At 36.0% G+C, this 25,928-nt stretch overlaps 1 protein-coding gene across 2 annotated transcripts; it reads right to left on the reverse strand.

Moving 5' to 3' along the window:
* Positions 1–3,876: 3,876 nt before the first annotated feature.
* On the reverse strand, positions 3,877–22,919 carry ELF8 (binding protein). 2 transcript variants are annotated; one of them, XM_006849587.4, is made up of 24 exons: positions 22,632–22,919; positions 21,126–21,192; positions 20,812–21,006; positions 19,345–19,445; positions 16,399–16,452; positions 16,110–16,226; positions 15,887–15,950; positions 15,440–15,654; positions 15,202–15,286; positions 13,904–14,004; positions 13,707–13,799; positions 13,405–13,473; positions 11,188–11,280; positions 10,803–11,069; positions 10,147–10,227; positions 9,782–9,940; positions 9,415–9,510; positions 8,467–8,568; positions 8,278–8,385; positions 7,932–8,156; positions 7,085–7,351; positions 6,705–6,776; positions 5,634–5,915; positions 3,877–4,319 (listed from the first exon to the last, which is right to left on the reverse strand). In XM_006849587.4, the coding sequence occupies exons 1-24, from the start codon at positions 22,770–22,772 to the stop codon at positions 4,137–4,139; spliced, it is 3,237 nt and encodes a 1,078-aa protein (XP_006849650.2). In that variant the 5' UTR covers positions 22,773–22,919; the 3' UTR covers positions 3,877–4,136. The 2 variants fall into 2 exon arrangements, with proteins under 2 accessions (XP_006849650.2, XP_020526128.2); XM_020670469.2 differs by having other exon boundaries at positions 13,387–13,473.
* Between the last annotated feature and the right edge of the window lie 3,009 nt (positions 22,920–25,928).

The following is a 25,928-nucleotide window of genomic DNA, read 5'->3' on the forward strand; positions in this document are numbered from 1 at the left end:
AATCATTCTTCCCTTTTGATTCAATGGAAGCATGCCTTTTTGCAGATTCATTTCTTGGATTTTCATGAATATTTCTATAGTTTCTACCAGTATACCGGTCTCGTTCAGCCATTGTATTTGATGAATCCTCCGAGGATCTAAGAACCATTGTATTCGAATTCATAGCAAAAGAAGCATCAGAGAGGATAATGAAAATACCTATTAAGGTGAAGAAGGGCCTCGCCCTAATGGTTGGTTCCATTGTAAGGATGCCCACTTTCTCTCTCCCCCTTCTTTTCAATCTTTTTCACCAGGAATTGAAGTCGAAAGGTTGAGCATTTGGGTTCTCTCTCTAAAGAGAGAAAACAGGATTGGGCCTGCTTTTTTGAGGTTTGAGCATTTGGATAGCGAGATGGTGGAGATGGATGGGATTTTTTAGTTGGGTTTTCCTTCTCGAGAGAGAAAATTGGAAATGGGTTTTCCCGTTAGAGAGAGAGAAAAGTGGAACTGAGATTTCCTCCAAGAAATGAAAGGGGTTATTCTAGATAGAGAGAAATGAAAGGTTTGCGTTTTGAGAGAGAGAATTAAGAATGGGGTTTTCCTCCAAAGAATGAAGTGGGTTGAGTTGGCTTCGTTCTTAGGGAGAGAATAAAGGAAATGGGTCGAGTCTGGTAAGGGTTTTGGGGCTCATCTTTGAGTTTTACAGAGAGGAGAGAGAAACGAGATCCATAAAATGCCCAGCAAGAGAGAGAAACCCGCGCTCAACGGTTTGCCAGAGCGAGAAGAAATGCCAGTCAAATTAAAAATGTTGACCAAACTAAACAGAATTTCTTCAAGATATATCTCAGACACGGCAACCCTCTCAAAGGCTAATTTTGATAGTATTTAGCAGAAGGTTTTGTATATAAAATTAAGGTGCAGCTTAAAAATTCACAGGAAAAACTTGTTTCGAAGCAGAGTACTCTCCGATTGATCATCTCAAGCTGAGATTAAAGGATATTCAAATCATTTGCAATATCTATTTTCAATATATTCGAGTGTTTATAGGTTTGTTCGATCTACATTATTTTTAAAAAATTATATTTCACTTTTATTGTTTAAAGTTGGCGCATTATATAAACCACACCCATTACTTTAACCATTTTAAACATTTTAATAGCTAATTTTTATATTCTTTCATGGGCTAATTTTGATGTTCCTTTATCTAATTAGTAAATAATGAATATAATTTGGTCTTTCATGAATAATAAAATAATTTGGTCTGTACTTTCTAAAGACCACCGAGTAGGAAAGGAATTACTCAAACTGAAAGGGAAAAAAAAAGAGCCAAGAAATGTGAGAGAAACAATGCTAAGTGAATGATTTTAGGGTGATATCAAAGAAAGAAGAGTGAATGGTTTTAAGGTGAATTCAAAGAAAGAGAAGGAACATAGTGTTTCTTGATTGAGAGAAAAAGGGGAGGGAGACCACCTAGAGAGAGAGAGCATTGGGTATATAATGATGGGCAAGCTTTTTATATTTTTTCTACAACATAAAATTTATATATTTCTTCTTATCCAACCGTCCATTCTGAATGGAAGGCTAAGATTGTCTTAATCACAATGTCACGTCTCTATCCTATTTTATCTAAAAAAAATTCTATAAATTATTTTCATACCAAATTTTGTACATCCAATCCTCTATTAGACTCTTACAAGCGAAAAATATAAAAAAAAAATATTTCCAATAAAATAAAATAACCAAAATACCTTTGAAAGTTTCAAAGTGTATTTTGGTCATTATATTTTATCAAAAAAATATTTTTTATATTTTCTTATAGGTGCACCCCAATGAAAAGATGGTACATATAAAATTTCATATTCATGCAATTTGTATAAAAAAAACTAAAAATAAAATACTTTGAAACGTCGAATCTAAGATCAAATGATGAATAACTCTCTTGATCAAAATTGGATGGCTGGATGATAGGAGAAGCATAGAAAACTTATAAAAACCTTTCCCTATAAAGATAACTCAGGACAAACATGAAGAGGCTATCTACAGATTTTTTTTTATGATAGAGGTGAAAGACCAAAGGGGAGGTTTTGTGCCATTTCTCAAAGAAAGAAATGCTTTTCTTTAGTCGAAGTGAGTAGGATTATTGACGTTAAAAATGCATTAGATGTCTTGGTCCAACTGGATATCAGCGCTTTCATCGCCGGGCACATAGGGAGAGAGTTTTCAAGAAAGAAATCAATTAGAGAGACAGAGGAAGAGGTGATTTGCATTATAAATGGGTAAGAGAAGTTGAGAACTTGGGTCCATTAGGTAATTAGTGTTGGGAGGAACTTAAAAAGTAGAACAAAAAAATTTTATAAGGTTGTGGCCCTAAACAATCAAATTAAGGAATACTAAAAAATTCACTAGAAAAAGTTATTTTTGTACTAAATAAAACTTCAAATCCGATCATCTTGACCTTGAGATTCATGGATTTTGAAAAAATGAACTTCAAGTTTCAGAAATATTGCATCATGTTATGCATTATCTAGACGGCCAATTTTCAAAATTTTCAAGCATTCAGATATCTTCTTAATCTACACTATTTGTATAGCTTTAAATTTTATAATTAGTTATTAAAATCAAATTTCAGGCTATCACAAAGATTTTCGATATTAAAAAGACATCTTTCGACACTATTTGAATGTGCACCTTATTTTGATCATTTACAGCTTCAGCCTTATACAAACTACACCCTTAAAATCAGACAGGTGTAAGAAATAAAAAGATAGATAAAAATAATTTAGGCCAAAGTATAAAATATGCTCTTGCCCATTTTAGGAACTCTAAACCTCCTTAAACCAAACAAAAACAACAACAACAAACACACTCTATATGCACCTAAAATAACATTCTCCAATTATATACAGAAGGCCAAATTTTTGTACAATTCACATCAATGAGTTATAGAAACTCAAAAAATTCAAATCTTTTTTTTTTAAATACCCATCTTATCATTCTTGGACTAGAACATTTACATCAAAAAAATCCTCTCTTTTGCGTGAAAGTAAATATATAAAGATTGTCTACAAATAGATCATTTACTTTTTGTACAAAGAGGTCACAATTATTCTTGTCTCTTAGATTTCAAAATGGGTGGTTTGTAATAGTATCATTTTTTGGACACTAAATTCCAAAAAAAAAAAAAAATTTTGAGACATATCTCACCCCAAGCCATTCACTTTGGTGGTAATAGTTTGGACCGCCTTGTACAAAGGTCATTGTTCTCTTTGTAAACGATCTAAAATGTATAATGCCTGCCACTAGGGAGCTCAAAGCTCATAAAAAAAGGTCCATGAGAGAGAGAGACTAGGGGAGCTTAAATTTGTCCCAATTTTCATACTAGAGAGAGAGAGAATAGCTTGAATTAGTACTAATTTTCATGTGGCAAAACCTTTTGGCCATATGCGTTAAGAGTTTGAATTTGTTTTGGCCATATGCGTTAATAGTTTGAATTTGTTCCAAACTTCCAGTGTTGACATTTATGCCAGCACATACACATTTAAAGCTCTTGCACGTGAGAAGAAATGGTTATCATATTTGACTACCCAAAAGCAACTCATTTGAAGCATGGTCAATTCACTTCCTTGACCCTAAATTTCTCAAACCTCCAGCCATCCCACCCTTGCTCTTGCAAAAATGTAACTTATGGTCTCCCTTATTTTAGGCATCTGTTTCTTTAGCCTGAGGCTCAATCAAATTTTCAGACAAAAAAATGGCAACGATACTAAGAAAAGTAAAATTTTGGTTACATGGGAGGACAGATTTTAAGAAACCAAATATGAGTGTTTTAATTTTTATAGCAAAATGAAATGTATATATATATATATATCGAGAGAGAGAGAGGTCAATGGATAAAAATCACTGAAAACTATAACCCAAATTTAATTTACAGAATTAAAACCAACATCCAAGCTATTTTACAATGATAACAGGCCCTTTACAAATAAATAAGATATTAACATTTCCCAACCCCACTCCAACATACAAGCTTCTAAAATGTTGAACATTATCAGCCTTCCTTTCTGTACATTTACGAGTTTCACCTCTTAAAATTAATTCAAAACCAACCCAACCGAAAAAGAAAAAGAAAAGTTCCAAAATTGAGAAAAAAACACTTCTCAGTCCTCTTCTTCATCATCAAGCCCTTGGGTTCCATTTTCATGAGATGGGATTTCTTTGTCACTCTCTTGATCAGAATGCGGTTGCTCAATTGCTGCTGGCCTATCAATTGGTTCATCATTATCGGACTCAGACCATGCTGGCTTCCTTCGAGAAGGCTTCGAGGCAGAAGCATTCTGCATCTTCATTGAGGAAATCAACAAAAAGATTTTTAGTCAAGATTGTAAAAGGACATGGTAAATCAGTCAGATCAAAGCGTGTGCGAGCACGTGTGCATGTGTGTGAGAGGGTGAGAGTTGAAACTAGCTTATCAGCTAATACTATCATTCAGTGTTTTAATGAGTTTAATAATAAACTAGAGATAGGCAGGTCCAATGTAAATTTCTGATTACGATCATAAGATGGTAAAAGATGTATTCTTTTTCAAAAAACAGTTTCCTGTAAATTGGAAAGTATGGATTTATATGTCCACTAAAAGTTAATGATCCTCAAAATAGGAGATAATTTCTTATGTATATGTGCATCCAAGAGCATTACTCCTAATAAGATTGAACAAGGATAAATATCTTCATTGAAGCGAGAGTTTCTCGCTCCAAATAGACTTCCTATTATATACATCCAGTTAAAATTTCCAAAGAAAGTATAAGAAGAGGTATAGATTGAAATGATTACACTCTAAACTCCCACTTTATATGGCCCCCCTTAATAGGCATCCTACTATAAGATCTCTCTTCATAGGATCCTACTCTAGTTAAATGTCACATGTCATTAGACTTAACTGTGGCTTAATACAGGTAGAACCGACACACACACACACACACACAGAGGCAGGCAAGCACGCACACACACAGAAGCAAGCAAGCTACCATTATAACATACGCAACCAAGATACCTTTAAAAATATTAAGTTTTACTAATGTCTAATGAAAAGGGTCATTTAAAATAGACTTATCACTCCTTTATATGCTCGAGGGGGAGGGGGAGGGGGAGGGGGAGGGGGTGGGGCAGGAGTGGATCTACCAAGCTACCAGTATGGATGTACAACATGACAAAAGAGCAAAACCCAACCATCTACAGACAATTAAATACACAGACAAGAATATCTCCTCCATCCACGGCACAAAAACTGTTACAGGACTAAAGAAAAGAATGCAGATGCGAATAAATCACAGGAAGGAGAAAACAAAAACATGACGAAATAAAGCAAAACAGGGTTGCAATTACAAAAAGAAAATATGTGTTTCTCACGTAGTTTGAAAAGAAGAGAGAATGTCAGAATGTCAAAAAGTATCAATGTACTTTGCAAAAGTACCCGTGTAGTGCTTCATTAAGAAGCTGAAACTCTTCTTTCAAAAATATGAATGTTCAGAATTTTCTAACTTTCTCAGAAGATCAGATAAATAATGGAAGAATGATATCAAAGTATTTACCATTCTAAGATGGTGTAGAGGGAAGAAAATGATTCAAAAAGAAAAGCCTAGAGAGAGGAAATTTACCATTTCTTCTTCATCGTCAAAATCTTCAAGGCCAGCAGCAGCCAAGGCATCTTGAGCATTCTCCCCATCTTCCTCTTTCTCATTGAGCATGTTTGCGTCATCTTCCTCCATCTCCTCAGGTTCTTCCATGTCAGCTTCTTGCTCCTCTATTTCAGCAAGTGACTTGTTATGCTTGTCCTTCTTTCTCCGCTTTTTCTCTTTCTTCTTTTTCTTCTCTCCATGCCCACCCTCCTCTTCATCTTCGGCATGGGGTCGGTCTTTACGCTTACTCCTCCATAGTTCCTGCAGAACCACCAAGTCTTCAACAATATTCCAACTAAAATGTAGGGAAAATTCGCTATGATCTGTTAGATTAGACTATGTAAAACCATCGGGCCCATCACCATTGAATGAAATGATGAAAATGAGAACCACCAAAGTGTCTCACTCTCTCCCCCATCGATGTCCATGATTTCATTGGACGAAGATGGCCCCAATAATAGACCACGAATATGCCATAGTCCATTGATTATAGTATATATTTTCAAGCAAAAAAAAAAATCTAGAATTTGTTAAACGGAAACTGAAACAGGGAAAATATAACATGAAATGAAGAAGGCCAGGAAAGAAAACACAACAAGCACTTTTATCCGGATCACTTCACTGCATTTGGTTGCATTTAAAATAAGAATATAAGTCCATATCGAATTTTAACCATTAGAGGAAAGAGAAGAAAGGGAAGTTTTTCGAAGAAGCACTTTAATTATCACATGACCACATCAACACGAGATTTTTATTCTAGAACTAAAAGAAAAGTCTGATTTCGTATCCTAAAACAAATATATAAACAGACATTGATTTCTCATCGTAGTAGTAGGCAAAAGGATGAAGTCATGCACTTGATTATAGTAAGAAACATGAACACCACACTAAAGAAGCCAATGACAACCTGCTGAACATCTGTTCGAGATTCTGGATAGGTTTTATATATAAAATTAACCCAAACTCTTGCATCCTAGTTCTTTTTCTTTCCAAAAAGATTTCAATCATGTAAAAAGTTAACATTGAAGAGGAGTAGGAACCATGCCCAACCTTCACACGCTCAAACTGTTCCTCCTGCTGCATCACTTGCTTCAGCTCATCCTCTTGCTTTCTCCTCTCCATCTGCTCACCATTGAAGGGAATGAGCATACAATGGAAGTATGCATCTAATGCACCATATTCACTTGAAACTTTACCAAAAGACAAACCCTCTGATATTATAATTAACAAAAAACATTTATCTAGTCCATATGATCAATTGAAACAAACAGTGAGGGAGTGGAGTCCACCACTGTTGTGATGCACTTTTCCAGTTGTTCCACCATCATGGACCATCATCCAAGTGGACAATAATGGATTGATCATGCATGGACTATAAATTTTTCCATAGTAGATAGATTTATAATTCACTATCCCTTCGAACAATAGACCTGAAATTTTCTTTGTTCCTCAGCTTTTCGGCGGGCTTCCTCAGCTAAGACAAGCTGACGAGCAACCTCTAGTTTCTGGCGAATCTGCTGCTCTTCACGCTCCGCTGCCTCACAATGAACCTTAGCAGCATCGAGTAAATGTTTGCAATATCCAACATGAGTCTCTATCTTCTTCTCATCAAACCCATGGCAGTGATGGCCAGTTGCTACAGAGAGTTGACTAAATACTCTCAATGCATTTTTCAGTTCTGCCACCGCCAAACGAACCTGACAACATCAATAAAGGTTTTAGGCAATCACCTTTTTCCGCTGAGTGCATTGTTAATGAATTAATTTATTCAAAAGGGAAGGTGTTCTGACAATCTAATGGACTACAAAAGCCCTATTCCCATGGGATTATCACCATCCATTGGGATGATTGATGGTGATGGAGTGGAACCCACCACTGAGGTCACATCCCACTCAATCACGATCATCAGATAAACTATATGAGATGGTAACTATCAATGTTCAAAACCCCAACTCGGCTGTTGACTCCGTCACCACCAAAACCACATCGAACCAGTGTTAAATGGTTAACTCAAAAAAAAACTAGCAAGTTTGCCAAATTGGTGAACTTCAAAAAAAAGTGTTTGCGATGGGATTCACACCAAAACAGTCATCAACTAATAAGCACATTCACTGCATTAGAAAATCGCCCATTTTTGCAACATAAAACATTATTGACAACCAGCAACTCAGGTATATCCCAGTTTTCATTTATAAAACAAGGCAAGTGGCTCGTGACTTCTCAATTGAACATGAGTTTTATAGTCACCAGTAAGTATTACTTTCCAACATAATATACCTCATCAGCAGTCCTCTTAGTCTTTTGTAGAGTAGAAGCTGAGAACTTCTGCAATGCCACACCAGCATCAAAGCGAAGCATATAATTTGAAGGCTGCAAATGAATTGCTCTAAGCAAAGTTTTCTTGCAGTCTTGCCATTGTTCAGCTTCATAATGAGTGCGAGCAAGGTACAGAAGAACTTGGGTGTCGGTGTTATGGTAAAACTTTCGCAGGCAATTTTGATACTGCAAACAATAAAAATATGAATGCATGCTTCTTTTTTTTTCCCGATATATGTAAATTCATAATTACAAATAAAACACTCACAAGACATACAGCCAAGACAAACAAAGATTATAAGATTACCATTTTCACAGCCAAGGCAAACTGGCCTTGAGCAAAATAAACATGTGCCAGATTTACCCATACATCTGGCATCTGAACAAAAATGCTACCCGTTGCTGCTTCTTGCACCTGAATTTCATTTGAAGACTAAATTACATATAAAATCCATTTCAAAAAGAATCAAATGACTTAAGAGAACACCAGTATGACCTGTGTAAATATGTCCTTTGAGACATCAAAATGACCTTTCTCTGCAAGGACAACTCCAGCACCATTGGCAGCATATAAACTACCAGGTCTTTGCATCAAAACCTAATGAAGACAGACAATTCAATATTAGGCTACCCATAATACACATGTAAAATTGTAGGTCATGATTACTGCCATGAAGAAATTCACAGCGATGGTTAATTGGATTTCAGTTTGCGAGTGTGTAACAATAGGAGCATAAATGATGGAGACCAAGTGGAAAGAGAAGCAAAAAACTGAATTTTTCTATGTAAAAGAAACTTTCTTTCAACTTTTTCCATGATAGATTTAGCTCCATCCAGGTCACTTGATAGCTAATACAAAAACCCTATTCACAAGCAGTTTCAGTCCAAAACCATCACTAAATGGTGCAAGAATTATCTTATTCTGACTAAATAAAAACTAGTGTGGAACTAAACAAATTACTAAGAACATCTCAAAAAAATTGTTTACATTAATCACTGATTCATGCAGTCCAGGAGTGAATCTTGCACCTCGCAAGTCACATGAGTCTGACTTGGTATGGACTGAATGCAGAGTTGACATTCCATTTCTGGAATATACACATTACGTCACATAAAATCCTAAAATTTTGAATGCTTGGCTACAAATTTGTCCGATATATATAAGGGAGAGAGCCACAGTTGGCTCAACAGATTATCTGTATGTTTGAAAGTTCAAGTTTTCTCAAAGAAAAAAATTCTTTCTAGCAAAGGAGGACCAACGAATGCAGCTCAACCATTCATGGTCCGATTCAAAGAGTGAGAACTCGGACCATAAACAGCGCTCTACATTTCCAATACATAAACGAAAGGTAGACCATGGAAATAGTGAACAAGTAACAACAATAGCTTGTACTAGACCTTTAAAGAGAATAAAAAAGAGGGGGAAAAAAATATGTTCCCTTACTTTTCCATATAACTCCCTAGCCTTTTCAAGATGCGCTGCCTCCAACTTAGGCTCCTTTTTTTCATTACGAACAGCAGCAAAGTAGTTCCAGTTTCCCTAAGATTATTTGCAATGAACGGTCAGTTATCAGAGAAAAAACATGCATAAAGCATAACAAACGCAACACCCACAATCTAACATATAAAACATCCATCAGTAACATACAAAAATGAAACATACGAGAATAAACAGCACCAACATTCCAAAGAGATGGATAACAACATAAGGAAATGTCAAGTGGACAGGAAAGTATGGTTCCAGATACAAACAATAAACAACATGAAATGTGTACACGAAAGGAAGAGTTTATTTTCCAATAAGTTCACACCAGAGAAAGGGTTGCATAAGAATCTCTTCCATCTGTTGCTTCTCGAGCAGCCTTGAAAGTCTCTTTTGCCTTAAACCAGTCATCACCTTTAAGCTCCAGGCTCCCAAGCATTGATAAAGCCTCTGGACACTTTTCGTTCACTTTAAGTGCATCACCAATCTGCAAACAAGAAAAGCATCTGATCAGGATCAGGATATAGCAATAAACCTGGTTCAGATAAGGCAAGGCAACTGTGCCAAATATGTTAGACCAGTAATATATTTTCTTTTCGTTTTTTTTCTGTTCTTTTTTTCTTTTCGTTTTTTCATTTCTTTTTTTCTTTTCTTTTTTTTTTTTAAATAGTTCACACGCAATAGATATATTACCAATTCAATGCTCATCCGAATATTATTTCGAGATTTGGAAATGGCAGCAAGCCGCAGATATGCATCCCCATAATCAGGAAACTGAAAATACAACACAAGCACATTAGTTACCAAGCACCATACAAAAAGAAAAAAGCTGTAATACCACCCCTTAAACACCTCTCAGTTTTCACTTTAAATTTTAGTACATAGTGAGACTCTCTCCCCAAATTCCATCACCAGTACCTGATTACTTAATAAACTGTATTCAGAAAATGTATACTTGAAAAGAAGCATTCTAGCATCTCCATCAATAGAAAAAATGGAAATTTATCAAAATAAACATAACCATTCAACAATTTAACAGTTTACCTTCTTCAACTACCTCAACTCATGAAAGTCAACAGATGCAAACAAAAAATAAAATAAAAATTCCAATTAATGGTCGTGTGTATTTTGATGGGTATGTTGAAATTAAATCAGAAAATCAGGGTGAGCGTTTAATAGTTGATCTCTTATATGCATTTTGAGAAATTTCCCTGGACAAAATAGTTGATCTCTTATATGCATTTTGAGAAATTTCCCTGGACAAAATAGTTGATCTCTTATATGCATTTTGAGAAATTTCCCTGGACAAAATAGTTGATCTCTTATATGCAGGGGGCAGAGAAAGAGACCTTGAACAAGATTAGCTTGTACAAGAGACATGCTTTTTCAGTGTCATGCAATTGCTCAAGCAGTCTGGCTTGATTAAATAGTGCTGTGACTTTATCCCATGGCAATTCCAAAGGTGTGCCATCTTCTTCCAGCTTTTGGAAAAATGAAAAATCCTTGTACTGCATAGCAAATGCTCTAGCATCCACACTGGGAGGATATATCTTTCCATCCATGAAAGAGAGCCAAATGCCTTCACCCAGTGCCTCCTTAAATGTTTGATCAGCCAACTAAGGAAAAACAAAAGAAGGGCGAAGTCAACCAGATGTACCGCAGCTAAATCCAAATCCAATACGCACCTTGAAGCAAATCCAGTAAAGAAGAATATTAGTTTCCAAAGTTGCAAACCTCAAACTCCCCCCTTTCGAAATGTAGGACACCAATATTGTTGAGCAGTTCGACTGATACTTCTTCGCCTCCTTTTTTTAGAAGGCCGCGTGCCTGCCAAACGATTACAAGTCAAAGAACTGGAAAAAGACAAGAAGCATTTAACATTGTAAGCACAACCAACAGATGCACACTAGAGAAGAGACTGTGTTGCATGGAATCTCCACTCTAGACTCACTAACAGTTCGGACATGGCTGGACACAGGTATAGGTAAGGTAAGGCATGAACAAGACTGGATTCCCCATTTCCAAGAATCTTGAAGAGAGGATTCTTGAGACACATGGACATAGAATCCAATACCCATGCATACTTCTCATGATGTGTCAGATTCCTCTAGAAAAAGAATCATGCAATATACAATATATTTTTCATTTTTATTCAATTTAATATAAGTTTTTCTTTCTTAAACCCTAACATAGAGGAGGTACGCATCTCAAATCCCAAGTTCATAAACCCTAATATCACCTCGCTATAGACATTTTTAGGCACAAAAATCATATATATATATATATATATATATATATATATATATATATTAGGAAAATGGTGAGATTAGCCCACTGGCTCATATGAACATATGAGCCCAATGGCCCAGATTAAATCTGGGCCGATCTGACGATCACGACCTCATTTTATGTTTGAATTTTAAATTTTTTTTTCTACAAATCTAAGTCACTTGAAATTTTAGACATCAATTCTTCTCATCAAGGCGCACCTAATAAAAATATTTAAAAATTAATTCGTAAAAAATAAATTGACCAAAATACTCCCGAAATGTTTTAGGGGTATTTTGGTCAAAAAAAATTTACAAATTATTTTTTTGATATTTTTATTAGATTCTCCTATTTCTGAAGAATACACGCCTGAAATTTCAAGTAATTTAGATTCGTAGAAAAAAAATTAAAATTCAAACACGAAATGAAGTCGTCACTGTCAAATCGGCCCAGATTCAATCTAGGCCATTAGGCTCATATGTTCATATGAGCTAGTGGGCTAATCTCAGCATTTGCTATATATTATGTTGAGTATAAAGGCTGATACACATTGCTTTTCACAATTTTTTAATAAGATTTGAATCAATATGATTCGAATCAATTTTGAAACAACTTCAAATGATCCGACAAAAAATTAGAGAGATTGGAGTTCAAAATGGAAACGAACAATTTACAGAACTTCCTATCTTCCAAATGGGGGACTTTGCTAAAATTGGTATATGGATCTTCTAGATCTATCAAAAAAAAGGAATCAAGTTTTTTGTTGAGAGTAAAATGGCTCAAATAAGCCTTATATGGATTAAGATGCGGAACATGAACGTTTTGGGTAAAAAAGAAGAAAAAAAACAACAATAGTTGACCAGGTAAAAATTGGGCAATTCCCCAAAAATTGGTACAAAAATAGGAATCACATGATTTTTGCAAAAATTAGCCTGCTTCACCACAGTGAATCTAGCGATTTCCTGCAAACTGGGGTGAGTCACCAGTTCGTAGGCATCCGGAACTGGTGACGCCCCAATTCCGAGTAGGATCACCTAATTCCAATCCAAGTCACCCATTTTTTACACACTAATTGGAACCACATTTATGGTAGCCCCATCAAAAATATGGATCAAAATTCTAGCCAATTGCTGCTTTTTATATTCCCAGTACTGTTTTGGTTCGGAATAGGAAAATCCTCGGGCCATTCCCCCCTTAATCAATTTGGAAATATCAGAGCATATAGAAAACAAAAATAACATAAAAGAAAACAAATAAAATTATCTAAAGAAAGACGAGAGCTTGATCACTAGGAAAAGTAAAACATAATTTACAAAAAAATTGAGCAAGGCAAGAAAAATAACATGTAAGAGAGAGAATAAGCACACTAAAAGAAGAACATGGTGCATCCTATGACTAGGCAGGCTCCCAACAGCTAAAACACCACACCAGAGTGAGCTTATTCCATGACTACTAAGAGAAACACATTATTAAAGTGCAACTGCCATCAAGTGATTCTGGAGAAAAGGAACGCCAATTGTTGATTCAGTTTACATTATAAAATGTACTTTAATACCCAAAAATAAGCCATTGAGAAAAACCTAAAGAAGCATGGAAGACGTTTAATAAAAAATACGGCATCTAGTACAAATAAGCCCCCAAAATAAGTAAAAGGAAAACCAATACCATAGAAGGGGCACCTACAGTTCTCAGGGCATCCAGTGCAGCACCTGTATCAGATGACACTAACAATTCCCCCAGCTCAAGAAATGCCTGTTGAAACAGAAAATGAAGTGGGCATGCTGTCCAAAAATAAACCTACTCTAAAACCACAAATCTGAAGGAGTTGGCTCTCAAGTGTGTGCAGGCATTTAACTGCCAGAAACGTAAAGTGGCAACTGGAGAGAGAAGCTCATACATGAAATTCCTACCGTATCTATCAAATGTAAATGAATGCAGTTCAATGATATAATACAGGGATTAAAAGATGAAAGCAGATGGGTAACCTGTGCATCACGAGGGTCTATTCTTGTTGCCTTCCGAAAAATATCCAAGGCCTTCTCTGTCTGCCCAAGCTGAGCATGAATGTGCCCAACAGCCTTTCCAGTGCAGAGAAATGATGAGATCAGTAACATGAGGAAACCAACCAAAACCGAAAGAAAAAATAAGCACCGTAACATAAAACTAAATTTTTCTGTAGTACCTTCAAACTCTCACAATTTTCTGGGTAAACCTCCAAAACTTTTTCGAAATTTGAAAGAGCGCTTTTTAACTCTCCCAACTTCAACTGAATTTGTCCCAGCCCTATCCCAAATCAACCACAGCCTCATGAGGATGGTGGTAAAATTACAGATTAAAAAAATTAGGTGATATTGAAATCTGAAATGTTAATCGCAGGCAATTTTCGAAAAGCTGAAAGGGCATCATCAAACATTAAATGAATTTTGATGGTAAAACTAAGATTATTGGGAACGCATGAAGTTTAAAACTGAAATATTAAAAACAGGAAGACTCTAATAAAGCATATTTTCCTGCATGCCAAAATCAATAGAACTTCCTACATGCGATATTGTTGTAAACAGTATGCCCATTGTAGAGCCAAGCTCCAACAGACCAAATTACATAACTCTGGCATGCAAATAATATACCATAATGTATCTATTCCACATGCATAAACAAATTGCAAGTGGTTATAAGCCATGACAATGCTTATGTGACTTATTGCTTGCTATCCTCCCCCCAGCCATTTCGCAACACAAAAACACCCATTCTTCATTGGCCAAAAACATCCCCCCTCAAAGCTAGAAGGATCCCAGATCCCCAAATAATGAACACAAGGTAGCCTATGCAAAAGAGGACTGCAGGTCACAAAACCCCAAGAATTGCAAATAATCAATAGTAAAACAACAATCATACAGAGGACTCCAGATATTAATAAAACGGAAAAGACAGTGACAAAATAAGTATGTACAATCCGCAGTTGAAAATATACTGCCATGCACTTTCCACATCCTCCACATAATAGAAGGAAACAAGAGGGACCATAGCAAAGCACACTATTTACACAAAGATTAACGGCCATTAGTCCCAGCTCTCACCATCATAGAATCCTAAAGCTAAGCCCAAAATATACTAAATAGACACTCCGTACATGAGATGTACAGGCAAGAAAAGAATATGATATAGTAATCAACCAACAAGCCCTGTTTCCCACTCAGCTTCAACAACCATCTAACCAGAAGGGCCGGATTAGAGGATTTTCCATCACTCACCCAAAGGGCACATCTCTAAAGCCACACTATAGGTACAGGGAGAATAATATATGGGTGATTGAAAATGTAAATGTTTATTAAAAACAGACTATTACATTCTAGAATCTCCTTTCAAAGCATATACACACCATGAAACTGCTTATTAATATAAACATATACCAGAGAAGATCAAAATACCACAATAAAATATATGCATGGGAAGATAACATGAAATAACATGGCCACTGACCATAATAAGGCAATACAAAATCTTGAGGCCTGTTACATTCTTTGATAGATGCCATGTAGTATCGTCCGGCTTTTTCATAGTCACCCTACATAAGCAATATTAAAGAGAATAAGCAAAAATCTTACTAAACTAAAGGACCCCCAGTTTAGGTTTAGACATGCTCGTTGTTTCCAAGACAAAAGGAAAAAGCACCAATATAAATATGTTCAACTTGATAATGAAATAGTTAACTTTTAACCTTGCTATGATAAGATCTAGCCAAGTTGTAGTATGAGTGTGATTTCATCATAACATGATCGCCCAAAGCAAGTGCAGTCTCTGTCAACTGCTCAACTAGAAAGTGTTGCCCGGTAAAGAAAAAATGATTCGCTAAATAATTCAAAGCCATAGCGCAATATGGGTATCTCTCGAAAGCTCTTTGCATTTTCTCCATTCCGCTGTGAATCGCAATGGCTACACCACAGATTGGAAATGTTGAAACAATTAGCTTATTAAGAAATCAAATAAACTCGTCAATCAGAAAAGAGAAAGACAGCATATAAACCCGCCCATAAATGGTACAATTGAATAAAAAAAGTACGGCAAATTGCATCCATTGCTCAAACAGGAGATGAAAGGACATAGTACTTTGAACTACTATTCATAATCTGCCTCAGATTCGATACGCATCACATCACCCACTTACCCTCATCGGTTTGCAAATCCATAACTCCAAGAGCCACAAGAGCCTCAACATTTTCTGGATCTAACTGCAAAAGCAAAATTTCAAAAAGAAAAAAAAAATAAACTCAAAATAATGTCATCAACATTTTGACTTTGAAAATGTGTGCACCAACAAATGATATGATGTGTGAAATACTTTTTCTTATTTAGTAATATGCTATATATAAAATGTAGCAAACAGATACCTGTAAGACACGCTGAAACGCTTGTCGAGCTTTATCAAATTGCCCTAGTTTGTACCGACATAGTCCTAAACCAAGCCTTACTGCAGCAGGGCAGTTTGGATTTCCTCGCAAAGCCCTCTTCAGAAACAGCCACAAATTAAGAGAAAGGGTAAGTGAAGTCCAGGATCTATAAAAATATACAACCAACACTTTGATACCAAAAGGTGATAAAGACAAGTAAATCACTTGCCCACGAGGCCAGATTAATTAAGGGAGCTGAATAAAAGAAAAGAGAGCAATGAAGGAAAACCTTGTATAACTCCAATGACTCCATATATCGCCCATTATTAAACTTGACACATGCCTGCCATGAATTAGGCATAAATATAAGCTATACATATCAACAACTCCAATTAGCAATTAATGAAGTGAAGCATCATAATAAGAAACCTGATCAGAGATATCTGAACAGCTCACTGTATAGTACAAAGTGGCTAATAACAAATATTTAATAATGTAACAAAATGGCAGGGGCTACTGAGCATCAGATTCATGCTACAAAAACTTTCACAATGCAAAAACAAACAGATCAGCCAAGAATCCGAGTGAAAAGATGCTCAAGAGAGATTACAAACCACTAACAGGTGGTGGGGGGAAAAAACAAACGAATGCTAATTAACAGAAAATTGTACCATTAAAGATATCAAGCGATCAACGCATAGCACCAATATTTTCATTACACATAATGATAGCATATAATACAAAATATGAAGTCATATATTTTCAATATGATATGGCAATAAAAATTACATGTTCAATATGAAAATATGAGGATGAAAATATTGGGGCATAAACAGAGAAATTGCGGAGAGAATCTACATGGAAAGTAATGACAATGTTGCCCCTGTTAAAAAGTACAGAGGGGCAAGTCTTTAAACCAACAACACTTGCATATAAACAATACAATAAAGACACCTATCTATGTTTTACAGTTTACACACACACATACCCATCCTCCCCTGCCCCCCCAACAGTATAAACACTAGGTAGTAAAGGCCTATTGTTTTCCCAAAAAAGCCTCCAAAGCTTCCATGGGAGTGAGCAGTCCCTTATGCTCCAGCTAGTTATATTTAAAAAGTCACCTTTAGGGGGACCCACTTCACCCACCAGAAAACATCTCAACCTAGGCCTCAGACCATAGAGAGTCTGCAAACCCCAAAGGCCCCGCATGGCACTTTATTTCTAGTCGTTACAATCACATTCCTAAAGCCAACATACTCCGAATTCCTTGAGAGCAAGAATCAAATTTAACCTGAGGGATACAAAAAGAGGAGAAGGGTTGCATAATACTGTAGGCCTCGTCTTTGATGACCATTCCTGTCACAACCCAAGGGTCTCACCCACAGTTCCTGAAAGTCTATCACCTTTATACCATCTATTTATAATAACCCTCATTCCCTTGCTCTAGAAGTTCTCTTAATTCTTTGCTATATTCTCCAAAAGACAGGCCAAAAAAAAAAAGACCACCATAGATTGCACTCTTTAATTCCATACCATCTCTACATGCACCTCCAATAGCCCAAAGAATGAATGACATAGCCCAACAATATCAGATAAACACAACATAAACTCCCAAATGAACAAACAATTACCACACTGAAGGAAGGTGCCATTGTCACCTCTGTTCTATATGTATCTATACATATTAGGCAATAAAAGACCTCCATAGTGAACGTTATTGATTCCAAGAATTTCGTTTTTATAACATGACCATTAGAATCCAGAAAACCAGGGCTGGTTGATTCCGTACCCCACATTCCTCAACTCACATAGAAACTCCCTTCTTTACTACCAAACAAAAACACAAAACATATGCATTGACAGACAGCAACCTAAATGAGTGGAGTTCCTAGATCTATCTTCCCTTTAGGTATTCTTAAGTAGATGTCCATGACCACCAGCCACTTCACCAACTGGGGCACATCCAAGTTTCACCATAGGGGTGGCATCAAATTAGCACCCTCAAGACCTTCAGGATAACTATCAAAGGCTTTACATACTCATAACCTCTCCATAACCCAAACTCTTGGAAAGTGCTTATGTAACAGCTCCCCTTGTAAATTACCCATTCAAAACCTACATGTGCACGTCCCTCACTACCCTGTGAATGCAGCCTCTAAACTCATCCAGACATAGAGAAACACAGGTAAAAAGAATTTTTTTTTTTGCCGGCCTTCCCATTGCTCCAGCCGCCACCTACATCACATACTCCAGTATTCTGAGTCCCAACCTCCATAACTATAGCTTTAGATACATTTACTTACAGGCCATGAGAATTTTAAGAGCACATAAGCATAAGTCATATGGTTAGACCTTATTTACCCAAGTGCTTCCATGTCATCAAGGGAATTGGGCACTCACTTGATTGATTACAGTGATGGAGGATTGCAACACAATATCCTTCAAATCGTAATGGAGCTCTTGACATGGTGATCAAGGCCATGAAACCACAATGTGACATCAAGGGTACCAATACTTTCCCACTCATCAACCCCCCACCCCCGTCCAAAAAAAAAATGATAGCAATACTAAAGAAAAGGAAAAGAAAAATGTTTTTCTGACAGCTCAAAAAAACTGCAATGTCATTCACAATTTTAACATATGAATTCACGGAATCTCATGCATCCCATGATCAAAGCAAAAGATGATATGAAGAAGCAAGATATGCAGGCGTGTATCGGCCAGACAAACCATCTCTCAAGAATGACACGTCTCAACCTATAAACCAACAATGGCAAAACTGCTTTTTAAATGTTGCCCCAAGGATAAATCTTGCTCGTGAATGTTAGCCCCCCTTATGAGTTTACATTTTTTCAGAAAAGCCGCCACATAAGTTTACTTTACTGATGTTATCATCGTTAACGTCACCTTATAGAGTCCAAGTCATCCCTGATAACAAGTAGGCATAGAGAATAAAATCAACACTGTCTATGCCATAAACTGAGTTCAAAGCATCATTGCTTCTCAAACATCATGTTAAGCAATGTGAATACCCCTGGACATTTGCTGTAAGGGAACTATGGATCAAAAATGAAAGGGACATCCATGAAGACAAAACAAAAGAAACAAACATGAAACCATCTTAACCTGGCATAGTGCGTGTGTGGTTGAATTAGATAAAGTAAAAAAACATAACAATTTTTTGACAAAAAGAAAATAAATTTCTTGGAAAGGAGAAAAGTGAGGACCACAATACCTGACCAAGAAGAGCTGGAATATTATCAGGTTGTCCATCCAATACAATCTTGAATGCATTAGACGCCTGCTCCAGATCACCCTTCGCCAATAAAAGCTGGCCTGTTTGAATCAACATGTAAACCAATAGATAGATCAACATAAGCTATGCAATACATTAACATACATGATGGAGACTTTTGGCAAGAACACATAAGAGATAAAGATTTATTCACTTCTGTTTCACTTAGTTATGTATTCTCACTCAAGCATATCTTGAAAATACGTTCTCAAGTGTCGTGTGTTACTTGACTATGCATTCTCACTCAAGGCATATCTGCTCTTTTTTTTATTACATGTTATAAATTGAGTTAACTTCCAGCAAACAACCTAAAGATTTTATCAATCTATTAAACATTTTTTGTTTTTTTAAGTCTTTTTCTTCTTTTGTGCTTCGCATGACCTCCAGGCAGGTGTGCACCAAGTTTTTATCAATCCATTAAATGCTCAATAACTTTTTTGGAATTGGAAAATACAAAAGGCATTTCAAAGCTTTAATATGGCTTGGGATTCAGCAGGATCTTAATGCAGTCTAGATTCAACTTCATAAGACTTCTGGACTTAACAGTTGGATACTCTTTGAAATTTCAATATTTTTTCCACAAGATAGAGGGAGGACTTGGTAAGGCTAGATTGTGCATCAGGAATTTCCCAATTTTAATCCCTAGCAAGTCTGCATGCTTTTTAGGATTCAAGAAGTATCCCAGCTGAATCAACTCAGGAGAGACCCAAGTCCAAAATCTAATAATTTAAAATCAATAGTGTTCATTATGTGGACATTCAATCCTAAAATCATTAACACCCACATATATCCATTTAGCACAACCAGAATGTTCAAAAGAACAGTTCTCTCATCTGGCTGCCAAATTCCAATCATGATGAATGGCTATCCAAAAAATTTGTTTTGCCAAGGTGTAGGCAATTCAGTTAGTGTTTATTTTATTTATTGCCTTATTGATAACCACATTATATTAAAAAATACCATAAAAATATGGTATTTCTTTCCTTTTTCAAATACAGTGATTTAATTAGCTACAAATGAAAAGGGCCAAGCCACTGTTCATACAGCCTGCTTAGCTTCATCCCATGCACTGTGGACCAAATCTGACTCCAGACATATTACACCATACTTTGGAATTTTGTTTAACTTTGTTAAGTAATTAGTGACATTTTTAACAATATGATATGAGAGGCACAAGGGTACTCTCCTCAAAGAATGTGTGGTTCAGTGCTCTCAATGCAATGAGAATGGAATATAATGGCCAAAGATAAAAATGCAAGAAAGAAGGGTGATGGGGTTTGTCATAGATATCCAATTGCAATACTACCATCATACAGAATAGTTCTTCCTAACAAACATGTATTTAAAAAGTTCTGATCTTTATGTGCAGTAAAGTAAACCAATATATGCTATGGTGAAGACACTTACCTTTTCCAACCCAAGTGGAAGGCTCATGCATATTAATCCTTGATGCTTTGTTGTAGTATTGCGTAGCAGAAATAAAATGATCTTCCTTTTCCCTTTGCTTGGTTTCAATTTTCCCAAGGTAGCAATAATAAGCACCTAATGCATTAAGCATAGCGATTCGCTCATATGTGACTCCTGCGTAATATTCATCAATTTCTGTGGACCAAAACAAAACAAGAGTAAGAAACATATGCACATCAGTGAGAACGTAGGAGATATCAGTAAACAAGTAACAAATAATTTCTTGAAACAATTGTTCAAGAAAATGAAAGTACCTGGACTTGAACCTTCCTCCAAGATTTGGCGAAATTGTTCAAGCTTTCCTTGTTTGAAGTATTCACGCTGCATTCGCATCAACCAAATATTTAAAAAATAATAATAATAATAATGAAAAGACAGCAAAGAAAAAAAAAAAAGTAACTGTATACAAGAAAGCCAAAACACTTAATCAAGAAAATATCATATACAACTGAGGCCCTAACTGCTTTCAAACACAAAACCTCCAAAATACATGTCCTTTCCACTCACGCCATAAACTGCTAAACCATCTACCACAACATTTCCATCCTAGAAAAATCAATGCAGCCAATTATGGATAGTGGGTCCCTAATTTCCATAGAATCCAACTCAATCATCAAGTAAAACTCAATCATCAAGTAACCATACATTCCGTCCGAATCTATCTGAATGCAACAACTATCCCTTTATAACTTTTAATTACAGTTGGAATACTTAACCATTAGCTTATCATTGCTGTTCAAGTAAAAAGTAAAAACTACAGCAAAAAGGCCTTCTATCCGGTTCCATCTCATACATAAAATCTAATAAACTATGTAACATTTCCTTCCTAGTAAAGTTTGATAGTCTCTAACTCTCCAATTCTCCATAGTTTATATTACCAAAAATACGTAAGAAATTAAAATCTTATTGACGTATTTTTTTAAATGTAAGTTGAAAATAAACTCATAACATATTTATACTTTTGGGTCAAAATTAATCATTTTGCCCTAAAATTTATGAAAAGGCCAACTCCCACTCAGGGGCAGCCGCTGGGTAGCAGTGTGAATAGATCGGATCAGGGCCGGATCCAATAAGATCCGGATCTCCAAATAGTATAACATCAGATCCGAGTCGGATATGAGTTCAAATCGGATCCTGGATATTCGGATCCGAATCTAGATCCAAATTATAGATATACTGTTAAAAAATTATATACATATTTACTATTTAAAAAAAAAACAAATTGGATCTGGATTCGGATCCGAATCGGATCCACCAACACCATGATCAGATCCAGACTTCACTTCGGATCTGACCTTTGCATCCGGATTCAATTTTTTAGTCCAATAGTTCAAAATCTGAGTTCACAATTCTCACCCCTTCCGCTGGGACGCTAAAATTCCTAAAATGGCCGCGTCCCTAGGCAGTGGGCTCCCAGGGGCCTGAGCGGTCTTGGGCGCCGGACTGTTTTTTAAACCTTGACCATAATTTGAATCTATTTCATAATCTCCATCATATATCGTCAGGAACAGACGGTCATGCCATTCAGGTATTGAAACCTAGAAACTTGCCTAAACATAAAAGATAACTAAAAGGTAACAAAATTGACACTTTCTGCAGGATCTTGATGGTTCCCAAAGCACGGCAAGCATTTGGTCAAGGATCAAAATCAACAATAGCCAAATAAAATCTAAATCTCAGAGATAAAAGTCAAAACTGTCATAATTTGTTGTGAAATATAGAACAAATTACAGTAAAATTGCACAGAATTTTGAACTTACGGCAATGATGAGCCATAGATCCAACGGAGCTTGCTCAGCCTTGAGAATGTCGAGGATATCAGTAGCGTCCCTTGGGAGCTGGTCTAGAGCAACTCTCACCTCTTCCTCTGAGTTTTGAACAGGAATGTATACACACGCCATGGCTGATCAAGAAACCCTATGAAAACCTTGCAGCTATGGTGAACTGAAAACCCAAGAGAGACCCTAAAAACGTGGCTTACGAGACAACCTAAAGGAATTCACGGACTCTCTCCCCTGCGATTTAAAGAGAGGTGTGCTGCGAAGGGCGAGCGGGAGAAAGAGCAAAACCATTCCATATATATGGTAGTATATTGTGCAAAACCATTCCATATATATGGTAGTGTATTGTACTCCGCGGGATCATACTTCGAAATTAGTCCCTCGGACAACATTGCGCCATCCTCCTTTTTCTATTGGGCAAACTTTCTATGCTTCCCCTAAGGAATAAAACTTATATACTTCCCCATATCCAACCTTCCATTCGAAATGGAGGGTTAAGATTATCTCAATCACAATGTCATGTTTCTATATTATTTTATTTTTAATTTTTTTGTGTAAATTATCTTGATACCCAATTTTGGATGCCAATCCTTTATTAAACTCGGATTAGCGCAAAATATTGAAATAAATATTTTTAATAAAATAAAATAATCAAAATACCTCTCAAAGTTTCAAGAGGTATTTTGGTCATTATATTTTAACGAAAATTTATTTTTAATATTTTTTACAGGTGCCCCAATGAGAAGATGGCATACACCAATTTCATATTCAAACAATTTGTATAAAAAAACAAAAAATAAAATACTTTGAGACGTCAGATCTAAAATCAAACGGTGAATGACTCTCTTGATCAAAATTCGACGGCTGGATGGTAGGGGCAGCATAGATCTTCTATCCTGTAAAGGAAGTATAGAGAGCTTTTCCTTTTCTATATTGTAAAAGTAAATGTAGGGCAAGATATTGTACTCCTATAAGAGTATACTACTTATTTACTCCCTCGTATAAAACCCCTTCCAAGATTAATTTTAAGACCCCAAATTAGGGGACGAAACATCTTCAACCCTAAATTAACCTCAAAAAAATATTTCCTAATTGTACCTTCTATATATTTGAGAAAACAATATCTCGAGATTGAATACAGACCTACAAATTTTTCAAGGGTGAAATCAAAGTGTTGGGAAACAAAGAATTTAACTATTTTTGCCTTTTGAGAATAATAATCTAGTCACTCCTAAGGGTTTTCAAAATTTTAGATTAAAAAAATCCTCCCAAACCGATCTTCTGATTGAGGAAATAGTATACGAGCTCGTATGCCGATTCTAAAATCAAATGGTCTAGTTTATCTTAAAGTTCTATGTGTAAAATGAATGTGAATTTTATAATGCTCGTCACTAAGTCAAGAGGCTATGTTCCCAAAGTTATAGGTCCAAATATTGTCCTAGACATGGTTTTGGGTGGGAGAGTGAACGGACACATGACCACGTAGCCCTTCGCAAAGATGGCAAAAGAATTTCTTTATTTTTAGTGATAATTATACATGAGCATTTGCCAAACTACAAAATAAAATAACCAAAATACTTTTCAAAGTTTCAAGAGGTATTTTGGTCATTATATTTTATCGAAAAATTATTTTTAATATTTTTTATAGGTGCCCCAATGAGAAGATAGCATATACCAAATTTCATATTCATACAATTTGTATAAAAAAACAAAAAAAAAAATACTTGGAGGCGTCGAATCTAAGATCAAACGGTGAGTGACTCTCTTGATCAAAATTTGACGGCTGGATGGTAGGGGCAACATAGATCTTCTATCCTGTAAGGGAAGTATAGAAAGCTTTCCCTTTTCTATATTGTAAAAGTATAATGTTGGGCAAGATATTGTACTCCTATAAGAGTATACTACTTATTTACTCCCTCGTATAAAACCCCTTCCAAGATTAAATTTAAGACCCAAATTAGGGGACGAAACATCTTCAACCCTAAATTAACCTCAGAAAAATATTTCCTAATTGTACCTTCTATATATTTGAGAAAACAATATCTCGAGATTGAATACAGACCTACCAATTTTTCGAGGGTGAAATCAAACTGTTGGGAAACAAATAATTCAACTCTTTTTGCCTTTTGAGAATAATAATCTAGTCACTCCTAAGGGTTTCCAAAATTTTAGATTGAAAAAATCCTCCCAAACCGATCTTCTGATTGAGGAAATAGTATACGAGCTCGTATGCCGATTCTAAAATCGAATGGTCTAGTTTATCTTAAAGTTCTATGTGTAAAATGAATGTGAATTTTACAATGCTCGTTACTAAGTCAAGAGGCTATGTCCTCAAAGTTATAGGTCCAAATATTGTCCTGGACATGGTTTTGGGTGGGAGAGTGAACGGACACATGACCATGTAGCCCTTCATAAAGATGGCAAAAGAGTTTCTTTATTTTTAGTGATAATTATACATGAGCATTTGCCAGACTACTTATAGAAGATGACTGTAAAAATTCGTTCATCATATTTCACTTATTATGCCCATGCCTATTTTTTCGTGCTTTCTATTTTTCTCGAGATTATTCCAATCGAGCAATATTAGACTGGAACTTGTCGTTTTGAGGAATCAAAGTGGTCTAGAACTGTTAGTTCTGAGCTGTTCCTTGTAAGGAATAATAGCAGTATGGAGTTATTAATTTAATTCTAAAGCGCTAAGTGAATGAATCAGAGGGGCCCCTCTAGAAGTAATAATTATTACTCCAAAAGCTCATAGTAAGGAATCAAAATGTCCTCGCACAATTAACTCGAAATCTCTCTTCATTAGTTCGAGACCGCTTTGATTTTTACAAAGATGGATAATAGATTAGAGTGGCTCGACACTACTAGACAAAGCCAGGACCTCTTCGGCTCTGTCCGAGCTGAGCTCAGGGCAGGCCGGGCTGGGACCAGGGCTGGGCAAACCTGTTGCCACCGTTAGACCTTGAGCTGGTCTCTAGAGCCTGTCTTTAGGCCCAAGGTTCCAACTCCTCCAAACCAACCATTAAAAAGGCAAAATAAAACACAAGATAAAAATCAAAGCATTAATTTTGTCTATGTATTTTTTGAGCGCTTCGTGCCGACTTTCTTTTCCTGTTTTTGTTTTGGTTTTGGTTTGTTGTTTTCTTTATTTTCTTTTGCCTCTCTGTTGTACTTCTCCATTATCTTAATGAATATATGTCTTTTATCAAAAAATAAAAAAGCCAAAAAAAAAAAACAAAGCATACCATATACAACATATGTATAACATCACAA

Source organism: Amborella trichopoda, chromosome 4 (assembly GCF_054954075.1).
Source record: "Amborella trichopoda isolate Santa Cruz 75 chromosome 4, AtrichopodaSantaCruz75HAP2 v2.0, whole genome shotgun sequence".
Lineage (NCBI taxonomy): Eukaryota > Viridiplantae > Streptophyta > Magnoliopsida > Amborellales > Amborellaceae > Amborella > Amborella trichopoda.

What these genes read in the sequence shown, in the direction of transcription:
- ELF8 (XM_020670469.2), bottom strand. Translation starts at nt 22,772, where the DNA reads ATGGCGTGTGTATACATTCCTGTTCAAAACTCAGAGGAAGAGGTGAGA. An exon ending in TAGACCCTCGTGATGCACAG is followed by an intron (nt 13,474 to 13,706) that starts GTTACCCATCTG and finishes CTGTTTCAACAG; the next exon opens with GCATTTCTTGAGCTGGGGGA. An exon ending in CAAAGGACATATTTACACAG is followed by an intron (nt 8,386 to 8,466) that starts GTCATACTGGTG and finishes AATGAAATTCAG; the next exon opens with GTGCAAGAAGCAGCAACGGG.